This window comes from Capra hircus, chromosome 13 (genome assembly GCF_001704415.2).
Source record: "Capra hircus breed San Clemente chromosome 13, ASM170441v1, whole genome shotgun sequence".
Taxonomy (NCBI): Eukaryota; Metazoa; Chordata; class Mammalia; order Artiodactyla; family Bovidae; genus Capra; species Capra hircus.
In genome coordinates, this window is record NC_030820.1 from 64320477 (window position 1) to 64341058 (window position 20582).

Genomic DNA, 20582 nt, shown 5'->3' on the forward strand with positions numbered 1-20582 from the left:
CTCGGCTGCTGTCTTTACAGTATAGCTGAGTACATCAAGAGCATCTATTAAGGAAGGCTTCACCAAAGATTCCTGTCAGGCAGCATGCGTTTATCATCTGCCTGCATTCTGACAGAGACAGGCTGCAGAAGACACACAAGACAGAGCCCCTGTCCACAGGAAGCTTGAGCCCAGTTGACAGGACCAGGCAGACGCCCATCCCTGAGTCAGAGACAGTTCTGTGTGCTGCCTAGAAGTGCCGTAGAAATGCCCGGGCCTGAGGCAGGAAGGTATGAACTGGCCCTCGGAGGCTGGAGAGGACTCGGGTGGGTGGCCAAGCACTCTGGTGAGAAGACTGGTCTGCCCTGTGGCATGGGCAGCGAGGGAGATGAGGGAGGGCCTTGGGGATCTAGGTTTGAACTCGGGTAATGAGGAACCATCATATGTTCTTGACTTAAAACTTGTTCTGGGCTTCAGAAACACTGAATGAGCTTTTGGCTAAAGTCAGTCTCATGTTCAGAAGTTCTATCTGGCCTCATTCCCCTTCTGTGCTGGCTGAGTGTCCTCAGGGTGTCCCTTTCGGGGCATATCAGATGCAACCGACTTTGGTCCTTTGTAGTCCAGCCATGGGTCAAACCAGGAAGGAGGATGGACAATGGCAGGACTCATCACTTGTGGCCTGACCTTGGTGGAGGCAGTGCGTAGGCTGAAGGCCTAATATAGGCAGCTTCATCAAAGCCTAAGAGAGAACAGTTTTCTTCAGAGAAGCAGGCATGACCTTCCTCTGGCCCTCCAACTGTAATCTGGGGTTCCTCTTACCTAAGCCTGGGAATGGAGCTAAGGCCAGCTAAGAGTAGGGAGGTTTGCGATCAGCACCACAGTACCCCAGACCTATTTACCCAAGGCTCAGGCCCTATTACATCCCATCGCACCACACAGAGTGTGAAGGAGGATGTTTGCCACTGCTGGAGCTTGGTTTCAAAGCCCATGCATGGGATTCAGCACAGATGCTTAGTAAAAAGTTACAGTTTAACCACCCCTTCCCCCGCTGCAAAGCTAAATCTGGAGCCCCCAAGATGCTGGCTGGTCCCCACCTCCAGTCAGATTCCCGGTGCCTCAGGCTCCTTACCTGGTCTTTCCTAGGAGTTCTCAGGGACAAACTTGATTTCTCTAGGTTCCTTAACTTTGGTCCCCAACTCTGGTTCTCTAGCTTCGAGGCTCACAGAGGGACCCTGTTGTCTACCTTGGAGTTTCTTAGTTCCGTTATCTGTAGGTTGTAAGCTGAGGCCTTAAGCCCCATACACCTTCTGGGACCAGGAAGAGGGTTTCCAACAGATGAAAGGCATTTTGGAGGCAGCCAAGCTAAGTCTTCATCCAGCAAATAGCTAATCTATACCTGCTTCTGCCTCCCCATCCAATCCTCAATAGCCCCTCACCCGACTCTGGATGTCAGGCCTGGGGCTCCCCTCTCCAGCAGATATTCCATCAGGCTTAGTCCTCTGTTCAGTTATTAACTGTCATCTTGCTTTAACCTTCTTAGCTTGTGTATGCTTTTCTGCTCCAACTTCCTAGAACACATTTTTCTTTTTAATATCTATTTATTTGATTGTGTTGGGTCTTAGTTGCAACACATGGGATTTTCCTCTCTAGTTGTAGCTCCAGAGCTCAAGCTCAGTAGTTGTAGAGTATGGGCTTAGTTGCCCCAGGGCATGTGGGATCTTGATTCCCCAACCAGAGATCAAACCTGAGTCCCCTGCTCTGGAAGGTGGTTTCTTTACCACTGTAACATTGGTGAAGTCCCTAAAATACACTTTGTTTAACCAACAGTAGGATCATCTGTTTGGAGAGTCCTACCAGTCATGGAGCCAATTGCTCTTCTCATCAGCTCCAAACCCAGAGACCCGATCTGGAGAAGCATGGAGGAAAGAGTATGGGTCTTTGGGGCAGCACCCCACCTTGCTCCAGGGCATCAGGCCAGAGGTCCCGTTCCCTTGTCACATGCAACAGGGCATAACAAGTGCAGTGAATCCGGCGGATGGGAATTCACTGTCTTATCCAGCCGGTTCTCTTGGGGCACTTGAGGATGGTGTGATTGATCTCCAGAACCTAGGGGAATGGAGATCAGAGCTGAGCATGTGGGTCTTCTCCATCCACAAATCCCACCCTCCATCCTGCCTTCTCCTTTTCTGCTTTGATAGCAGCTGCTCGAGGCCCCAAAGTCCCGAGAGCAGAGGGCACGAGAACTGAGTCAGAGTCTGGGCAATGTTCTTGTTTCCAGGGTGCGCTGGGTCTGGTGAGTGCTGCGCCCTCTTCTCTTAAGGCGCTTCATTCATGCTTTGCTTGTAAGAGCGACAGTCACCACGTCAGAAGCTAATTACCTTTGCTCATCTGCTTCCCCACGTGGAACTAGCAGCAACTTAAAGGCTGAAGAAGCTGGCATGAAGTAGAGAAGGGAAAGCTGGTAGTATACATTGAGGGTGAAGACAATGGGGAGAGTCCAATCAGACTGCAGAGTGAGGACAAGATCAACATTTACACCTAAAGGCTGAGGGCTGTCTGCTCCAACTCTGGGTCTCCAGCTGAGGAGAGGAGCCCTTTCATCTTGGCTCACACCCACTGCCGCCCACACTAGCTCCGGAGGCTTCGACTCCAGGAGAACATGGGCATTCCTCCAGGTGGAGGGCATTCTCAGGTGTGTTATGTGCAGGCAGGTTCTATTGCCCACGCTGTTCTCAGAGCCTAGACATGCAGCCTGGTTCATTCTGCAGAGATAGGAAAGGATAATGTCAGGGAGGTGCTGGGGTTCAGCCTCACACTGCTTACCACCCTCCCCCCTCCCCTCCCAGAGTGCATTGCAGTGCTCATCAATGGTAATCCCGAATTCCCTGCCGTACAGCCCAGGACAGGCATGAACAGAACGCGGTATGGCCGTGACCTGTGTATCAGCTGGAATAGTTCCTCCTTGGCCGGCTGGACTTGGGTTAGCATTGATACCCATGGAGAAGAGACAAACCACTCACCACTTCACCCCTGTGTGCCAGCACAGAGAGGAGGCTGGGCCCCATTGGTGTAAAGAAAGGGTCCAGGGGGAGGATGCAGCCCAGAGCCCGGGCCTTCTGGAGACAGGGTGATCTCGGATTCCACCAGGAGTTTCAGGGCCTATGTGAAGTATGAAGCAAACCAGGCAGACACCCTGTTAGTGGAGGCAGGCTATGCAGACACTCTGGGGCCAGCAGCTGAACTTCTAGAAGTATCTGTGGAAGTAGGGGACCCTCACCCACAAAAGCAGCAGGGCAACCCCCAGCCGAAGACTGCATCAGGCCTCATTCCTGTAGCTCAGGCAGTAAAGAATCCGCTTGCAATGCAGGAGACCCGGCTTCGATCCCTGGGTCAGGAAGATCCCCTGGAAAAGGACATAGCAACCCACTCTAGTATTCTTTCCTGGAGAATCCCCATGGACAGAGGAGCCTGGCAGGCTACAGTCTGTGGGGTCACAAAGAGTCGGACGTGACGGAGCAGCTAACAGTTTTTCACTTTCATCTCAGCTCATGGAACCGGACCCTGGGGCAGCTAGTTGGTTTAGTTGTTTGATCTTAGGACACATGAGGCCTTTAGCTGTTCCCCCCAACACCTCACCTCCTACTTCCTGTCCCACTGACCACCTACTCACTCCCAGGGCTGAGGAAGGGACTACCTGAGCAATATGGAAATGCTGAGTCCTGAAGAGCCTAGGGGATGGTGAGCAGAGGCAGGGAGGAGGAAGGAGCAGGGGCCATCAGGGTTCTCTGAGCCATGAGATCCCTCCCCCGACCCCTCGATCCTAGGGTGCAGGCTTAGCTCTGCTCAGGAAGCTGAGAAAGCAGGCAAGGGAGAAGAAAAGACAAGAACAAGGAGTCTCAAGACCCTGACCCCCTGCAGTTTACTCCCCTATGCTCCTGGGACCAGAGAGGTTTGCCTAGACCCTGATGGGGTCTAGGAGGCGAGGAGTGAGGCTTCTCCAGATAAAAAAGGGCTGTGTTCCCTAGCCCCCCTGAAGGGTCTTCACCTGACACACTGGCAGCCCAGTATGGAGTGGACATTATGACCTCTTTTTTCCTTTTTTTTTTTGCCCCAAGGCACGTGGGGTCCTAGCTTCCCAACCAGGGATCAAACCCACACCTCTGCATTGAGGGTTCGAACCCACAGCCCCTGCACTGGAAAGCGAAGTCTTAACCAGTGGACCCCCAGGGAAGCCCTATGACATCTTCTTAGTCCTTTGTCATTAACGTCCCCAGCCCTTTATATGCCTTCATAGCACCTGAAGCTTGGCACAGGTGGAAGGACATGGAAGCAAAGAGGTGACCCCCTTGAATGGATCACGGGTCAGAGAAATGAGTGAAGGCAATCATGTTTCCATCTGAGTATGGGCACTCTCTGTTCCCAGCTAGTGGCCATTTGTGTGGAGGAAGGAGAGGGTAAGAATGTGTGTTTAAATTTAGTTCTTCCTTAGTTATTTACTGCTACTAGTGGGGGTGCAGGAGTCAGGGGAAGCTCTTATTCAGGGCTTGATAACCCGTACATTGTTCCTGCACCCCGTCTTGGTTCCCTGTCATTCCCTCTCCTGTATCTTCATATTCCAGTCCTACCAAGAGTCTGAGGCTGGTTGCTGGCTAAGAGTCATCTCATACACGAGCTGGTGGAATCTCTCGGCTTCTGCCATTGCAAGGTGCTTTGCAAGCCATGCAGGGGTCTTTGGCGCTAGCTCTCCTCCCTGTATATGGGACCACCTCTTCAGCTAGTCCGCCCAAGCCCAAACGGGAAAATCCAATGGACAAGATGAAACGGGCTGCTTGCTTCCCCTCTGCTCCTAGTCCAACTTTTCATTCATTTGGCAAATACTCATCAAACCTGTGTGTCACAGAACTTCACAACACACACTGAAAGGAGGAGCTCATCTCCAGGGCCTGGAGGCAGAGAAACAGCATGACCTGGGTGCCAGGAAGATCATCACAGAACATGGAGGAAGAGAGGGCTTCAGGGCCCTTTCAAAGTGTTTGCCAAGCCAGTTGGGTACACTGGGTATGTGGCATCAAGGACTGCACCTGTGGGTCCTGGGACCAATGGCCGCTCCAGGAGTCGTACCAGCTAGCCCATCAGGTGAGACTTTTCTGACTAAAGAGCAGAAGCACCGGGCACAGGTGAGCCATCGAGGCAGCACAGCAACCTAGAGCCCAGCATGAAGGCTTCCTTCCTATCCGTGGGACAGCTCACAGGCCAAGAGGCAGGCTGACTCAGACAGCAGGCACTGGAAACGGAGGAAGCTGTGGCCACAGACTCCAGCAGTATCCACTGCCCATGGCCTCCATCATTTCCTCAACCCTGTTTGCCACACCTCCTTATAACGAGTCACCTCTCACCGCCCCAGCCACCTGCTGAGCCCTGCAGGGTGCTCTGCTGGAGGCTGAGAGGAGGGAGGGGAGAGGTGTGTTTGGTGTATCCTGTGACCTCCCCAGAGGAGAAAGGGTTGATGCCCAGCAGGATCCTTCATGCCAGCCCAGTAGTATCAGGGACCCCCCCCATCACCCACCCTGCTGCGCAGGTCACACTCTGAGCTTTTGCATGTAGGCTTTGTGGGTAAGACTGCCTTCACCTTGGCAGTCAGCCCAGGGTCCAGCTGACGAGGGAGGGCATGGAAATCAAGTACAACGGGCACAGGAACGAAAAAGGCAAGAAAGGCTGGTGTGGTGTCCTCTCTGAGGGGGTGCTGACTGCTCCCAAAGCGAACTTGTTAAGGATAGGCAGAGAGGGGAAAGAAGGGCCTTTGTTTCCTCTTGAGCAAAGAACCTACGAGAAAATGTAATGTGGTTAAAGTAAATTTCTATCCAACCAGACTTTGGGGGTGGGGGTAGTTTTTCTGTTTGCTTTCACTTTTTTGTCATTTGTGGAATCTTGGTTCCTTGATCGGGGATTGAACCCAGGGCTGCAGCAGTAAAAGCGTGGTGTCCTAGCCATGTAGTGAAGTCGCTCAGTCGTGTTCGACTCTTTGCAACCCCATGGATTGTAGACTGCCTGGCTCCTCCATCCATGAGATTTTTCCAGGCAAGAATACTGGAGTGGGTTGCCATTTCCTTCTCCAGGGGATCCTGACCCAGGGATCAAACCCAGGTCTCCTGCATTGCAGGCAGACTCTTTACCATCTGAGCCATCAGGGAATCCCTGGACCCAGGGAATACCCTTGATTTCATTTATTTTCAAGGAAACAACTGCACACACATGGTTAAAAATGAAATAGAAAAGAAGACAGCGGTTTCCCACTCCATTCTTTTCTAACCACTTTCCAGGAGGGCAACCAGTTTTTTAAACTCTGCTTTCATAGTGGATAACTTTATTCCTCTAAATGATGATTATATGATGCCATATGGGTCCAGTTATCTGCAACAAGATGGTAACAAGGGCACTGCCCACACCTTTGGGAATTCTTGAGCTCTTATCTCTGAGCCAGACACCGAGCACACCTCTGTGCCCTTAGGGAAGCAGGTAATTATGCTCTCAGCCGTGCCAGGGATGTTTTCATTTGGTCAGGTTATGTGTGGTTGTTGGGCGGCCAAAGTAAAAATGGAGTAGATGTGTTTTGGATACCCAGTGACTGAAAACCCTCATTGACTGAGGTTCTTGGCTCACCTTGAATACTGTTTCTACCAAAAAGGCAAGATAAATGCTTCTCACCCACAATAGTTTCCTCTGATTGTTTTTATTTCTCTTTGAGTGTCAATATGGACTCAAGGATTTTTTATATATCCACTGTGACTCATTTGTGACAGTTGCTATTTCTGATGCTCAAATTGTCCCATATTTGATGTCCCAGGTTTTCTTTGTACTTTTCTTGTCCAGGCCTGAAACTTTTAGAAAGATTAGAGGGAAAAAGTATTTAGAAAGTGAAATCCACATTCGAGGGCTGATCATTGTCTCTGGGATGTTAGTGTGGCTTTTGGACTCACAGACTACGTATTTTGAAAATTGTGAGTTTGAGATGCGAGCGGTTGCACACAATGTGAATATACTTAATGCCACTGAACTGTATACCTTCAAATGACAATTTTTATGTATATTTTACCATAAAACATAACATAAAATTGAGCTCATAGTGATATTTTCCGTTTGAATTTATAATGTCCCAGGGGTTTTACTCTCCCTGTCTGATTTTGTATTTGGTTCCTAATAATACTAATCAAATTACTTATTTACTTTATTCTATGATATTTATTATATTGTTTATAATATTATAATAAATTAAAATATTACAGTATTATAATAAAAGTCTACTGAGTAAAATTTAAAATTTCTTTGTGGTTCTTTTTGTCTGCAGAATCTATGCTACAAAGGATATACAGTGTATTGAATTTTAAAGGAACTTTACCTCTTTCCCTGGTGATTATGTTAGCAATTTGCTGTATAGTTGGGTTCACTTAATGTGTTTTCAACTTTAGGCTTTGGTTTTTCCTCTTTTTCATTTAATTTTATTTTTTGATAAGGTAAAAATACATATGTGACATAATGAAATGTTCACTGTTGAGGATCTAGAAGAGAAAGTAGTCCTTTAATGTCACCATGTGGGGTTTTATAGCAGAGTGATCTTCATCCAGGGTACTTTTGAAGCCCTTATCCCTCTCTGACACTCCAAGGTCAATCTTGACCACCTGTCAGCCTCCGGGGGCCTCCAGTGGGCTGAACACTGGCTGGAGGCCATCTCAGTTGTAAATAGCAACCTTCCCCTCGCACTGGAGCTTAAGGATGACCTGTTGCTCTTCTTTAAAACTATGCATGTTGGTCTTGACCCAATATTTATCATCCCAATAATGGGACCACCTCATGAGCTGGTCTGTCCCCTAACCAAACAAGGATACCTGGGAGATGGGGTAAGAGAGAAGAGGGCTCTGGGGTAGCAGGTTGGATCCCAGCCTGCCTCCACGCCCACAGAGCATTCCTTCAGCAAACATTCACTTAACATGAAGGGCGACAGGCTGTTTCCTGGAGCTGGGAGAACAGAGCTCACCTTCCCCAGGGAAGACTCTGAACACACAGAGCAACCCCCAGAGCCCAGGAAAGAGAGTTGATTCTCATCATGTTGAAGCAAGAGAGAGGATTCCCTGGGGAGACAAGAGGGGCAGTGCAGGCAGGGGATCAGCATGTGAAAGGCCCAACAGATGGCAGTTTGGGGAACCGAGAAGCCCATAGAGAGTGCTGGTAGAGATGAGGGCAGTGGAAGGGTCAGACCCCGCAGGATCCTGAAAATCAGCCAGACAACTTTGTACTTAACCTGAAGGCCCTAGGAAAACAGACACTTTTAGTGGCAAAGGGCTGAAGTTCTATGAGTTGCAGACCGTGTCTTACCTGGTCACAGGTGTGCAAGGCATACAACAGAGTTATGAACCCCAGAGACGGAAAGTGACCATGTTTTCCCAGCCATCTCTGCTGCACGTACTGGAGGAAGCTCAGGCTGATCACTGAGACCTGGGGAAATGGAGGAGGGTGGTGACCTGATGTCCATCCAGTGGCCGCCCAACCCGACCCACTGCATTTTATTCCTTCCCCTTTTCCCTCCTGGGTCCCTCACCTTGTCTTTCTTTTCATTAACTCCACGGGTGACTTGGACTATCTGAAATCTAAAACAAGATTGAGGTGGGGGAGTTTCAGCATCATTTGACACAGCCGTCCCCAAACTTAGGTAAACCTGGAGGGTGCCCTGATAGATAGCAAGGGTCTCTCCGGAGTTCCCACTGTCCTCCTTACAATGTCCTACCCTCCACCACCATACCCAGGATTTTCTGCCTTCTGAATGATGCTGTCTTTCTGCACTATGTCCATGACCCACTTCAGACCAGATGAATTCAGAGGAAGCAGCAGCAGCTGGGCACCAGGATCCTAAGGGCTGTCTATCTTGGGGTACGTAATGCGCACAGTGGTCCTTTTTCCCACATCCGCCTCAAAGCCTTGGACAGGCGCCTGGTTCATCCTGGAAAGAAAAGAAGGATAGACGTTTTGGGGAGGAGGAGGATTTGTCGTGACCTTCCTGGTCTCCACCTTTCACCCTGCACTCACCTGAGGACCACATCATGTTGGTCAATCTTTAGGCCAAAGCCAGAGCCCCATAGGAACTTTGAGTTTCCAACCCCTGCACAAGTCCAGCACCCCACACGGTCTAGTGGGTGTGTAGAAGGCCCTTCAGGTGGCTACTGATTCTGATTCCCAGACTCCTCTGACTCCATGCCCTAAAGTTCATAGGAATGCAGGAGGGAGATATATAGGGGCTTTTCCCAGGCTCCCACCACCGATAGAAGGTAGAGCCTGGGGCCATGGAGGGAGATATGGCCGGGGCCTGGGATTGCGGGCGGGGACTGGACAGAGACCAAGAATGTGCACTGACCAACCACAACAGCAAAACATCAGAGGACATGGGCACTTCTGACCTTATCAGGGGCTCAACGTCCATCTCAAAGTGTTCGTCAAGCCAGACAGGCTCTCCAGGAATGCCGAGGCAGGTGGAGTACTCATGGACCTCAGATGAACAGATACACTTTCTTAAAGAGTTCTGGGGGCACTCGCAGGTCTTTGAGCTATTTCTGGGCATCTTACGAAGGTCATTCTGGCTAGACTTCTGGTCCAGAAGGAAGACCTTCAGCCACAAGGTAAGCACACAGGTGGCCAGCAGATGCAGCTTCAGATATTGAACCCTCATCTCTGGCCCAGACGCTGGTGCCCCAGCAGGCAGTAGATTGGCTGTGACACCATGTACTGGGAAGGAGGAAGGGCTGGGGTCATCAGACATCCCCAGCGTCCCTTGTCCTAGAAGCTTCCATTCCTTCTCCAGCCCTTCACACCACACACCCTCCCAACACCTTACCTCTCACCTCCTCAGCCACCTGCTAAGCACTGGAAGGAACCCTGCCAAGGCCTGGGCTAGAGGCAGAAAGGACAGAAGAGGTGTCAACTGGTGAGCCCGGTGGTCTCCCAGGGAGACTGGTGTCCAGTGAGGTCTTTCACACTGGCCCAGATATATCTGGGGCCTCATCACAGAGAATGCATTGTGACCTCCTCTGTACAGGCCTCTTGACAATCGCTCCACCCCCACCAACACACACTTTGGCATTCAGCCTAGAGTCAGGCTGACAAAGGAGGTACGGATTTAAGCTCAAGGGGACAGGAGGGTGAGGGAGCAGTGGCCATGTGCCAAGTCTGCTGTGGAGGAACAGGAGATGCAGAAGGCAAAGAAGGGGCCATTTGGGACCGCTTGTGTGTGTGTTAGTCACTCAGTCGTGTCCAACTCTTTCTGAACCCATGGACTGTAGCCCACCAGGCTCCTCTGTCCATGGGAGGCAAGAGTACTGTAGTGGGTAGCTGTTCCCTTCTCCAGAGGGATCTTCCCAACCCAGGGATTGAAACTGGGTCTCCTGCAATGCAGGCAGATTCTACCGTCTGAGCCACCAGGGAAGGCCTGGGACTTTTTTTTGGTCAGAATTTACCATTTTGACAAAAGTGAATATTTGGTGTAGTCACCCCTTGAAACCTCTCAGGAGTTGAATTTCTTTTTTTTTTTTTTTTTTCCTTTAAGGTTGTTACCAAGCTAAGTATCTGAAAACTTTTTCCCAAAAAAATCGCAGGATTCAGAAAGACTTTTAATGTGGAGCAGCAGCCTCCCAGCCTCCCTGACTCCTTACCCTGAGGCCCCACCTCAGAGGTCTCCTCTTCTAACTATTCTTCGGCCATTTGTTTCCATATATCTAAATAATATGCTTACATAACCGTATCATGATATTACATACAGACTACCTTCTGTATATAATCATATCATTATGTTTAGTAATAACCACCTGCTCACTTCGTGACTTTACACATTAGACTCTTTGTTTCTCATTCTGTCATTTCAAGACAAGGTTTCTTAAAGCCTTGTTCTCTGAGATGAGGATATTGTGTCTGTACACTTCTCTCTTTTAAGTGCTTATTTATTTATTTCCCTGTGCCAGGTCTTAGTTGCAGTATGTGGGATCCAGTTCCCTGACCAGGGATTGAACCCAGGCTTCCTGCATTAGGAATGTAAAGTCTTAGCCACGGGACAACCAGGGAAGCCCCATGTCTGTATACTTCTATTCGCCAATTTTTTCCTTTTTGTACTTCCCAACATTGGCATGTGAAACTTTACATCATCAAGGATAACGTTCAGATTCTGTTGTGTAAGCAATCTGCTGTATCATTACTTTTCACATGCTTTGTTTATAGCAATGCCATCCAAAAGAAATATTCAAGCCACATGTATAATTTTCTAGTGGCCGTAGTTTAATAAAAAAAATAAAAGGAAGTGGAGGAAATAAATTTGAATGATATATTTAAACCAGTATGTCTACATATTATCATTTCAACATGTTCCCGATATAAAATATTAAAATTTTGCATTCTTTATTGAAACTAAGTCTTCTAAATAAGAATTGCATTTTACACTCACAGTATTCACAGTATATCTAAATCTGAACATTCAGTTTTCATCAAAAATACATGATCTATTTGAAAAAATTTTACAATCTGAAAAGTAGATCTGCATACTCTGGTTAAAACAAGTATACTTGGAAGTGTTCCAAAAATTGAATTGCATTCATCTTAAATTTTAGGTTGTTTAAAATTAATTTTTTGTTGTATTTCTTTTTTGGCCTTACCGTGCCACATTTGGGATCTTCATTCCCCAACCAGGGAATCGAATTCACAGCTCCTGTGGTGGAAGCATGGAGTCTTAATCCCCAAGGTCAGGGGGAAAGTCTCTAAAGTTAGAAATTCCCTGGTGGTCCAGCCGTTAAGGCCTCATACTTCCACTGCAGGGGGCATGGGTTCGATCCCTGGCAGGGAACTAAGATCCCACATGCTGTGTGCCACAGCCCCCCAAAATAATTAATTAAATTAAAAATTCAATTTCTCACTTACACTAGATACGTTTCACTTGCTCATCCGCCATACTGAATGGCAGAGGATTATAGGCTGATTCTGAAAGTCAAATCTCTGTTCTCAGTGTTTATAATATTGCAACTAGGTAAGCATTGTTTCCTATATAATCTAGTAAACTAGGACTACTTTCCTCTTAGCATTCATTAAAATTCCCTAGGAAAAAAGCTATGCAAGAAATGAAATTTCTAAATCTTTGTATGTCTAGAAAAGTCATTATTCTGCCTATTGTGAGTAGCATTGTGTCCCCCTCCAAAAAATTAGCTTCAGGTCTGGACCTCTGGTACCAGTGAATGTGACCTTGTTTGGAAATTGGGTCATTGCAGGTTAAAGTGAGTTCTCTGGTTTAGGAAGGGCCCTAATCCAATGACTGGTGTCCTTATGAAAAAGGGAAAATGTAGGAAGAGAAGACACAGGGGGAGCATGCCATGTGAAGATGGAGGCAGAGAGTAGATTGCTGTGTGTGTCTACAAGACCAAAATGGTAAGAATTGCTAGCAACCACCAGAAGCTAGGAGAGAGGCATGGGACAGATTCTCCCTCAGATTCCCCAAAGGGCATCAACCTGAAGTTGGACTTCTAGCCTCCAGAGCTGTAAGAGAATAACTTTCTGTTGTCTAAGCTACCAGTTGTTGTTGCTTAGTCGCTAAGTCGTGTCCGACTCTTTTGCAACCCCATGGACTGTAACCCGGGCGTCTCAGGTGGCGCTAGTGGTAGAGAGCCTGCCTGCCAATGCAGAAGACATAAGAGACGTGGGTTTGATCCCTGGGTTGGGAAGATCCCCTGGAGGAGGGCATAGCAACCCACTTCAGTATTCTTGCCTGGAGAATCCCATGAGCAGAGGAGCCTGGCAGGCTACAGTCCATAGGGTCGCAAAGAGCTAGACACAACCGAAGCAACTTAACATACATGCATGGACTGCAGCCTGCCTTGGGTTTGATTGATAGTTTGGGTATAAAGGAGTGTAGGTTAAAGCAAAAACCAAAAAGAATGTTCTATCATCTTCTACCCTTCATTACTGTTGGTGAGAGTACGATTTTTTGATCCTTTTTAACTAGCAGTTGGAATTCTTGGTCTCAGAAACAGACTGTGGTAAACTTAACCAGAAAGACAATTTACTGATTAAATATCAAGAACTTTATAGAATAGATGTGAAAGCTAGAGAACCAGGGTGAGGCTAAACCAAGGGAGACAAGATGTAGCCAATGACTCTTCCAGGAATGGCCAAGGATAACAAAATAGAACCCTTGACGCTGTGGGACACGATGGTAGTTTAAGTACGGCCACAAATTCTTTTTGGCTCCTTCCTTTAGAAATAGGAGTCCATTTCCCCGCTTCTTGAATCTGGAGTCATTGTATGACTTGACCTAACCAGTGGAATACTGTGTAAGGGACACTGTGTGATGTCCAGCCTCAGCCTTGCAGTTTCCACTCTTATAATACCTCCGCCATCATTGAAGAAGTCTGCGGTGAAAGATTACACAGAGAGAGAGGCTTAGCCTCCAACAACTCCAGCCATCCATTCCAAAAGAAACTAAAAAAGAGTGGATATATGTATTTGTATAACTGATTCGCTTTGCTGTACAGCAGAAACTAACATATAAGTAAGTCAATTGTAAATCAACTATACTCCAATAAAAATTTTTTAAAAAGAACATTAATACCATTGAAGACACTGGGTGCTCCTTTTCCCCCACCAGATGGTAATACCACCAGGAATTTTGTGTTTTTCATTCCGTTGGCTTTTTCTTTTTGCAACATCTATATATAACAAGGACTTCCCTAGTAGTCCAGTGTTTAAGAATCCACCTGCCAATACAGGGGGTACAGATTCGATCCCTGGTCCAGGAAGATCCCACACCCCAAGGGGCAACTAAGTCCATGCTCTGGGGCCCTCAAGCTGAAGTACTGAATCCCACCCTAAAGCCAATGCTCTGCGACAAGAGAAGCCACAGCAATGAAACACCCATGCATGGCAACGAGAGAGCAGCCCGTACCTGCGCAGCAACAAAGACCCAGTGCAGCCAAAATTTTAAAAAATCTATGTATAACTAAACAACATATTATTTAATTTTGTGTGTTTTTTAAAGTTATGGATATAATCATATGTTTTCGTGCAACTGCTTTTCTTGTTGAGGTGAAATTCACATCACATACACTGAGCCATTTAAGAACACATTTCTGCGGCATTTAGTGTATTCAGTGTCATGAAGCCATCAGCTCCCTCTACTTTCAAGACTTTTTCATTCAACACCCCATAAAACCACACCACACCAATCAAATAATCGCTCACTGTTCTCCCTACCCGCCCCCCCCCCAACCCCTGGTAACCACGCATCTGTTTTCTGCTTCTAAGAATTTGCCCATCGTGGGTACATCACACAAAATGAATCATACAATATGTGACCTTTTGTGTCTGTCTTTGAAACTGCACAACTCAAATGGGATTCGAACCCAGCCACAATTCAGGTTGAGGGGAGATGGTGCTACCACATGGCATATGGGATATGACTTCCCAGACCGGGGATGAAACCTACTCCCCCTGCGTTGGAAGCATGGAGTCCTAACCACTGAACCACCAGAGAAATCCGTGGTGTTTTTTTTGTTTGTTTTTTTTTTGTTTGTTTTATTTGCCATACCACATGACTGGTGGGATTTTAGTTCCCCAGCTAGGGACTAAACCCGGGCCCTCAGCAGTGAAAGCATCCAGTCCTCACCATGGATCACCAGGGATTCCCTCGAATCCACTGCCTTTTATTTACTTATTTATTTTAATTGGAGCCTAATTGCTTTACAGCATTGTGTTAGTTTCTGCTTTACAACTGCCTTTTAATTGAAACCACACACTTGGTCTCAGGACTTAATGAACCTCAGGCTCTTTATGTCTCAGTGCCGAAGGAATTCAGTAAGAGGCAACGTGATAAGTAAGAAGTAGATTTATTTGTTGGTGTTGGAGAAGACTCTTGAGAGTCCCTTGGACTGCAAGGAGATCCAACCAATCCATTCTGAAGGAGATCAGCCCTGGGATTTCTTTGGAAGGAATGATGTAAAGCTGAAACTCCAGTACTTTGGCCACCTCATGCGAAGAGTTGACTCATTGGAGAAAACTCTGATGCTGGGAGGGATTGGGGGCAGGAGGAGAAGGGGACGACCGAGGATGAGATGGCTGGATGGCATCACGGACTCGATGGACGTGAGTCTGAGTGAACTCCGGGAGATGGTGATGAACAGGGAGGCCTGGTGTGCTACGATTCATGGGGTTGCAAAGAGTCGGACACGACTGAGTGACTGAACTGATCTGAACACTCTCTATGGATAGAGTGTGAGCCATCTCAGAAGGCAAAACCCTGGGAGGTTACACATTTCATAGACAGAATGTGAAATGTTTTTACAGGCTAGGTAAGCTCATAGGCTAATAAGAGGGAGGCTCGTTCCAGCTATTTTGGGGAAGGCACAGAAATTTCCAGGATTCAGGCCACTGCTCACTTTTTGGCCCTTTATGGTTAGAACTGTCATGGTGCCTGTGGGTGGTGTCACTTAGCAAATGTTGATGTATTACAATGAGTATATAATGAGGCTCAAGATCCACTGGAAGTTGAATCTTCCGCCTTCTTGGACCTAGTTGGTTCTAACCAATTTATATTGTATCTTCAATGGCTATGTCATTCTTTTAAAAGGTGTGTCCTGTCCCCTTCCCTCCTATGTCAGCTTCTTTTACTTATCATGCTTTTGAGCTTCTTCCAAGTTTAGCATGTGTTAATACTCTGCCCCCTTTTAATAGCTAAATAATAGTCCACTGTATGGACATGCCACTGTTTGTCTATTCACCATTAGAGAGACATTTGGATTGTTTCCACCTTTTGGCTATCATGAATAATACTGCTATAGACATTTGGGTTCGAGTTTCTGGGCAGACATGTTTTCATTTCTCTCGGGGACCTACCTAAGAGTGGAATTGCTGGCTCATATGGTAATTCTATGTTTAACTTTCTGATGAACTGCCAGGTTATTTTCCCTAGGAATGAGGCACCGAGCTGCTGCCCATAGAACTCACTGCCCTTATCACATAGTCACCCAGTTCATGGAACTGCAGAAGAGCTACAAAGACTTAGTTTTGACTCCAGATCTAGGAAATTAATGAAGTAAAAGATAACCTAAAAATTTCCTACAATAAAAATCCAATCTGCTGGTCAAAACACAGTTTTAACTTTTTAAAATTATATTTATTATTGAATGTATGATATGGGTCTGTGGTACATAGTCTAAAAGGTTTAAACAGTGAAAAGAAGGATTCTGTCCCTTTCTTGCTCCCCTCCTACCCAGTCTCTTCCCCAGAGGCAGCTACCACTCAAGCGTCTTGTTTATCTTTCCTGAGTTAATTGGTAATTTTGCAAGCATATATATCTATATTGTTTAATAAAAAGTATTTTAAATGCAGAGCAGAGGTTAAAAGAAAACAGGAAGTTCCTAGATGCCAGAAATGAGAAGAGAACTGAAGAACGGTATGGGGGCGTGCTTCAGATGCTTAAGGGGTTGCCCAGAAACTTAGAAGTGTAATGCTCATGCAGGCAGAGGACCTTGATCCTAGGGGAGGCCGAGAATCAGAACAGAGACCCCCACAAAACACTGGGAACCTCAAAGAGCTGAATCTTTAGTGAAAAGCTGGGCCCCAAAACAATCTTTTTGTCTAATGGGAAATGAACTTCTCTGGAGACTCAGTCTGAGTCTGCACTTGGCATGGAGCTGGCTCTAAATTTACACCACCTGCATGATCCAGGGGACCAGGCATAGAAATTAATGCAAATATTGTCCCTGAGCTATGAAAGTCAAGTGGGGCCCTTCCTCCCCAACACTGTCCTCGAATGGAGGAGAATCAGGCCAGGATTTTATTCAGTACCAGACTGATCACTATGCAATTTCCTCTTGCCCTTTATCCCTGAATGTCCCCAGAGTCCTGCCGCAACGCCAAGACTCCCTTGCATTTAGGCCCAAAGGACAAGGACTTGTGTGGACTTGTGTGAATGGTGAGCTTGTGCACTCTAGCTGACCTCCATTTCTGCTTCTTGCTGAGCATGGACAGAATCTCTGTTGGTCTGATTAACATCCTCCCAGTAAGGGGACCACCTCCTTTGCTTTTCTGATCCAGATCCAAAGCAGGAATCCTAGTGGATTAGAGAGGGATGTATGCGTCAGCAGGCTGAATCCTGTCTTCATCCCACCGCCCTTCATTCAACATCAAGGGTGACCAGCTGCCTCCTGAAACTAGGAGAATGGAGCTCTCCTTCTCCAGGGGAGACAGAGTCTGAGCACACAGTGTGAGCCCAGACCCCAGACCCCGGAAAAGAGCATCATACGATTCTCATCGTACTGGAGGAAGAGAAGGTTCTTTGGGGAGACAAGAGGAGGGCATCCCAGGCAGAGGGAGCAGCGTGTGAAAAGGCATGAGGCAGATGGCGCGTGTGGGCTACTGAGAAACCCGTGGTGTGAGCCTGGGAGAGATGAGGGGAGGCGAGGGGTCAGACCACACAGGGTCTTGGAAGCTAGGCAGAAACTTTTAGACTCTGCGCTTTGTTTTGCTTTTTTAATTTTTTGGCCACACCACAAAGCATGTAGGATCTTAGTTCCCTGACTAGAGATCAAACCTGCATCCCCTGCATTGAAAGTGTGGGGTCTTAAGCACTGGACCACCAGCAGGGAAAAGTTTTAAGTGAGGAAAGGACAAGAATCTTTAACTGAGTCACAGGTATGCAAGGCACAGAACAGAGCCATGAGCCCCCAAGATGGAGAGTGCCCCAGTTGTACTGGAGGAAGGTGGGGCTGATCACTAGGACTTGGAGAGGAAGGGGAGGTGGCCAACCTGGGTCCCAGTCCACAGCGACCCACAACCACATCTTCCCACCTGTCGAACCCTTACCTGGTCTTTTCTATCTTCCATCCTGCTAAGGAACTGGACCACCTTCAAAAATCTAAGGAAGAATTAGGAAGTGGAGGGGTTTCAGCAGCCCCTGAGACCTGGGAAGGTCTGGCAGGTGTGCCCAGTAAGCCAGTAGAGAGTCTCCTTAGAGGCCCCTCTGTCATCTGCTACAGTGCCCTCTCCTTACCTGCCATACTAAGAATGTCTGGGTTCCCAGACCACCATCTCCTCACTCAGAGCATCTGAAGTCCATGCAAGATCAAAGAGCTGCAGGAGCAGCAGCAGCACCTGCCTCCAAGAACGCTGGCCCCTGGCATTCCTGTGGGAGACGGAGCATCTCGTGGTTTGGTTCCCCAGCATCTCAATGCCCTGAACAGGGACCTGGTTCATTCTGAGAAAGAGAGTAGAAACTAAAAGAACTCTGGGGGCAGGTCTGGCCGTCCAGTCCCCTGCCCTCTCTTCGAGGCCCACCTGGAGACCATGTTGGGTCGGTTGACGTTGTTGCTGAGACTGGCAGCCTGCAAGATCTTTGAATTCCCCATCAGGGCACAAGTCCCACAGAAGAGATCAAAATGGCTCACTGAGGGTCGGGGAATCACCTTGAGCAGCTTCTCCCACACTCTGCGCAGCTCGCTTGCTGCGTTCAGGTCCTGAAAACAACAGGAGGGAGGAGATGGGGGGCCAAGACCCAGGTATCGGCTCCTGGAGGAAAGGAAGCAGATCTGAGTGGGTGAGACCTCCATTGGGAGATCGGGAGTTGAAGCTGTAAAGGTGGGAGGCACTCTAAGTCGGGGCAGAGGGCAGGGGTTTGGGACAGAAAGTGGGAGGTGACCTGTGCCCGGGGAAGGACGGGATGGGACGCCCCAGTGTTGACCACTGACCGACCACCAGAGCACAGCACCAGGGCGCGTGGACTCTGCTTCTCCCATCAGGGACCCCCTCATCTTCTCATAGCCTGCATCAAACCAGCGCTCTCCAGCTGTGTGGTGGCAGACAGAGTGGTTGAGACTCCCGGGCGGGCAGCCACATTGCCAGAATTTGAACCAAGGGCAGCTGCAATGCTGTGGTGCCCCGTCCATCCATTTTTCCTGGGGTGCTGAGTCAGTCTTCAGATTCAGGCAGGGGGTCATCAGCCACAAGAGGAGCATCCAGAAGATGCACAGGACAAAAATCTGCCACCAGTGCCTCCTGTCTGGCCCAGGTGATGGCTCCAGTGGCAGGCGGCCAACTGGTTCCTCTACCTGGGACTGGGAGGGGTGAGGACCTGAGGTCATAGACAGCCCCCCACCTCTCTGTCCTGTGGGCCTCCGTGGCTCCCCAGACCTCCACACCACACCTCCTGCCAAGCCCTCATCTCCCACTTCTCTGTCCATTTGCTTATCCCCAAAGGGCCCTCCACCTGGGTCTGGGATGGAAGGTGTGAGGGCAGAGAGGTAACATATGGTGTGCCCCCGATCCTTCCCACAGAAGGAGGTTGAGCTCTCAGTGGGGTCCTCCCTGCCAAGGGGTATATTACAGATCTCATCACAAAGTACACATTGTGACCTCCCTCCTTTAGGCACAAAGCCACCACCCTATCCTGTCACACTCAAGCTGCTTGCCTTGAGTGCAAGATCCACATAGACAGGGACTGACCTTTGCATTTATATACATATATATATATATATTTTTTTTTTTTTTTTTTTGGCTGCCTCGGGTCTTAGTTGTGTCACACGGAATCTTTTATTATGGTGTGTGGGCTCCTGTCTAGTTGTGGCACGTGGGCTCCAGAGCACACAGGTTCAGTAGTTGTGACAAGCGGGCTTATTGCCCCCATGGCACGTGAGGTCTTAGTTTCCCAGCCAGGGATCAGATCACGTCCCCTGGACTGGAAGGTGGGTCCTTAAGCACTGGACCGTCAGGGAAGTCCTGTGATCACCTTTTTCACTTCTGAATCCCTACGACTTAATCTTTTAATAAGTATTTATGGGATACAGGAACAGAGTGGACAGGGGAACTCAAGTACTGTTTATGCGCGACGGCCCTCTGCAATTGCTCAACTTCGGCTCAGACTTCACTTCTGTTCTCTAGACCCCCAAACCCAGCAGTCTGTCGCATGTTGACTTAGTCGTCTCAGAGACCCGTCAACCCGGACAAGCCCGAGACTGGACTCAAGTTGCTCCTTTTAAACCAAACCCTTCCCAAGACTCCTGAATCTCAGCAAGTGCTCCTCCACTCACCTCTTGCTGCAGCCAGAAACCCATATGCTATCCTCGACTCCTCCCTCTCCCACGATTTCCAAATCCATTTTTAATCCTTTTGTTTCTGTCTCCAAACAACCTTCCTCATCTCCAGTATCACTCCCTTAATTCAACCCTGGCTGGTGGAAGATGTTAAAAAACAAAATGAAAAACTAAGTTGTTTTTAAGGTTTTTAATAAAGGGTGGGGTCAGAAATCATTTCTTCAAAAAATCAAAATGTTTTCTTCCATGGAATGAGAACAGGAAAACAGTTGTCATAACTAGTGAAAATCTGCAGTGAGTATTTTATAGCTTTAAAAAATTCACCAGGGGATTTTGCTGGCAGTCCAGTGGTTAAGGCTCCAAGATTCCACTGCAGGGATTATGGGTTCGATCCTTGGTCGGAGAACTAGATCCCATATGCCAAATACGGCAACCAAAAAAAAAAAAAAAAATCACCAAAAAATTTGAGTAAGGTCTGTAGACTAATTGATGCTTTTGAACTGC

At 48.0% G+C, this 20582-nt stretch overlaps 1 protein-coding gene across 1 annotated transcript; it reads right to left on the reverse strand.

The window, feature by feature from the left end:
• Positions 8881 to 19371, reverse strand: C13H20orf173 (chromosome 13 C20orf173 homolog). Its single transcript, XM_013968817.1, has 5 exons — positions 18738 to 19371; positions 18328 to 18506; positions 18076 to 18175; positions 9426 to 9631; positions 8881 to 8971 (listed from the first exon to the last, which is right to left on the reverse strand). Exons 1-5 carry the CDS (start codon positions 19227 to 19229, stop codon positions 8881 to 8883), a joined length of 1068 nt encoding a protein of 355 aa, XP_013824271.1. The 5' UTR covers positions 19230 to 19371.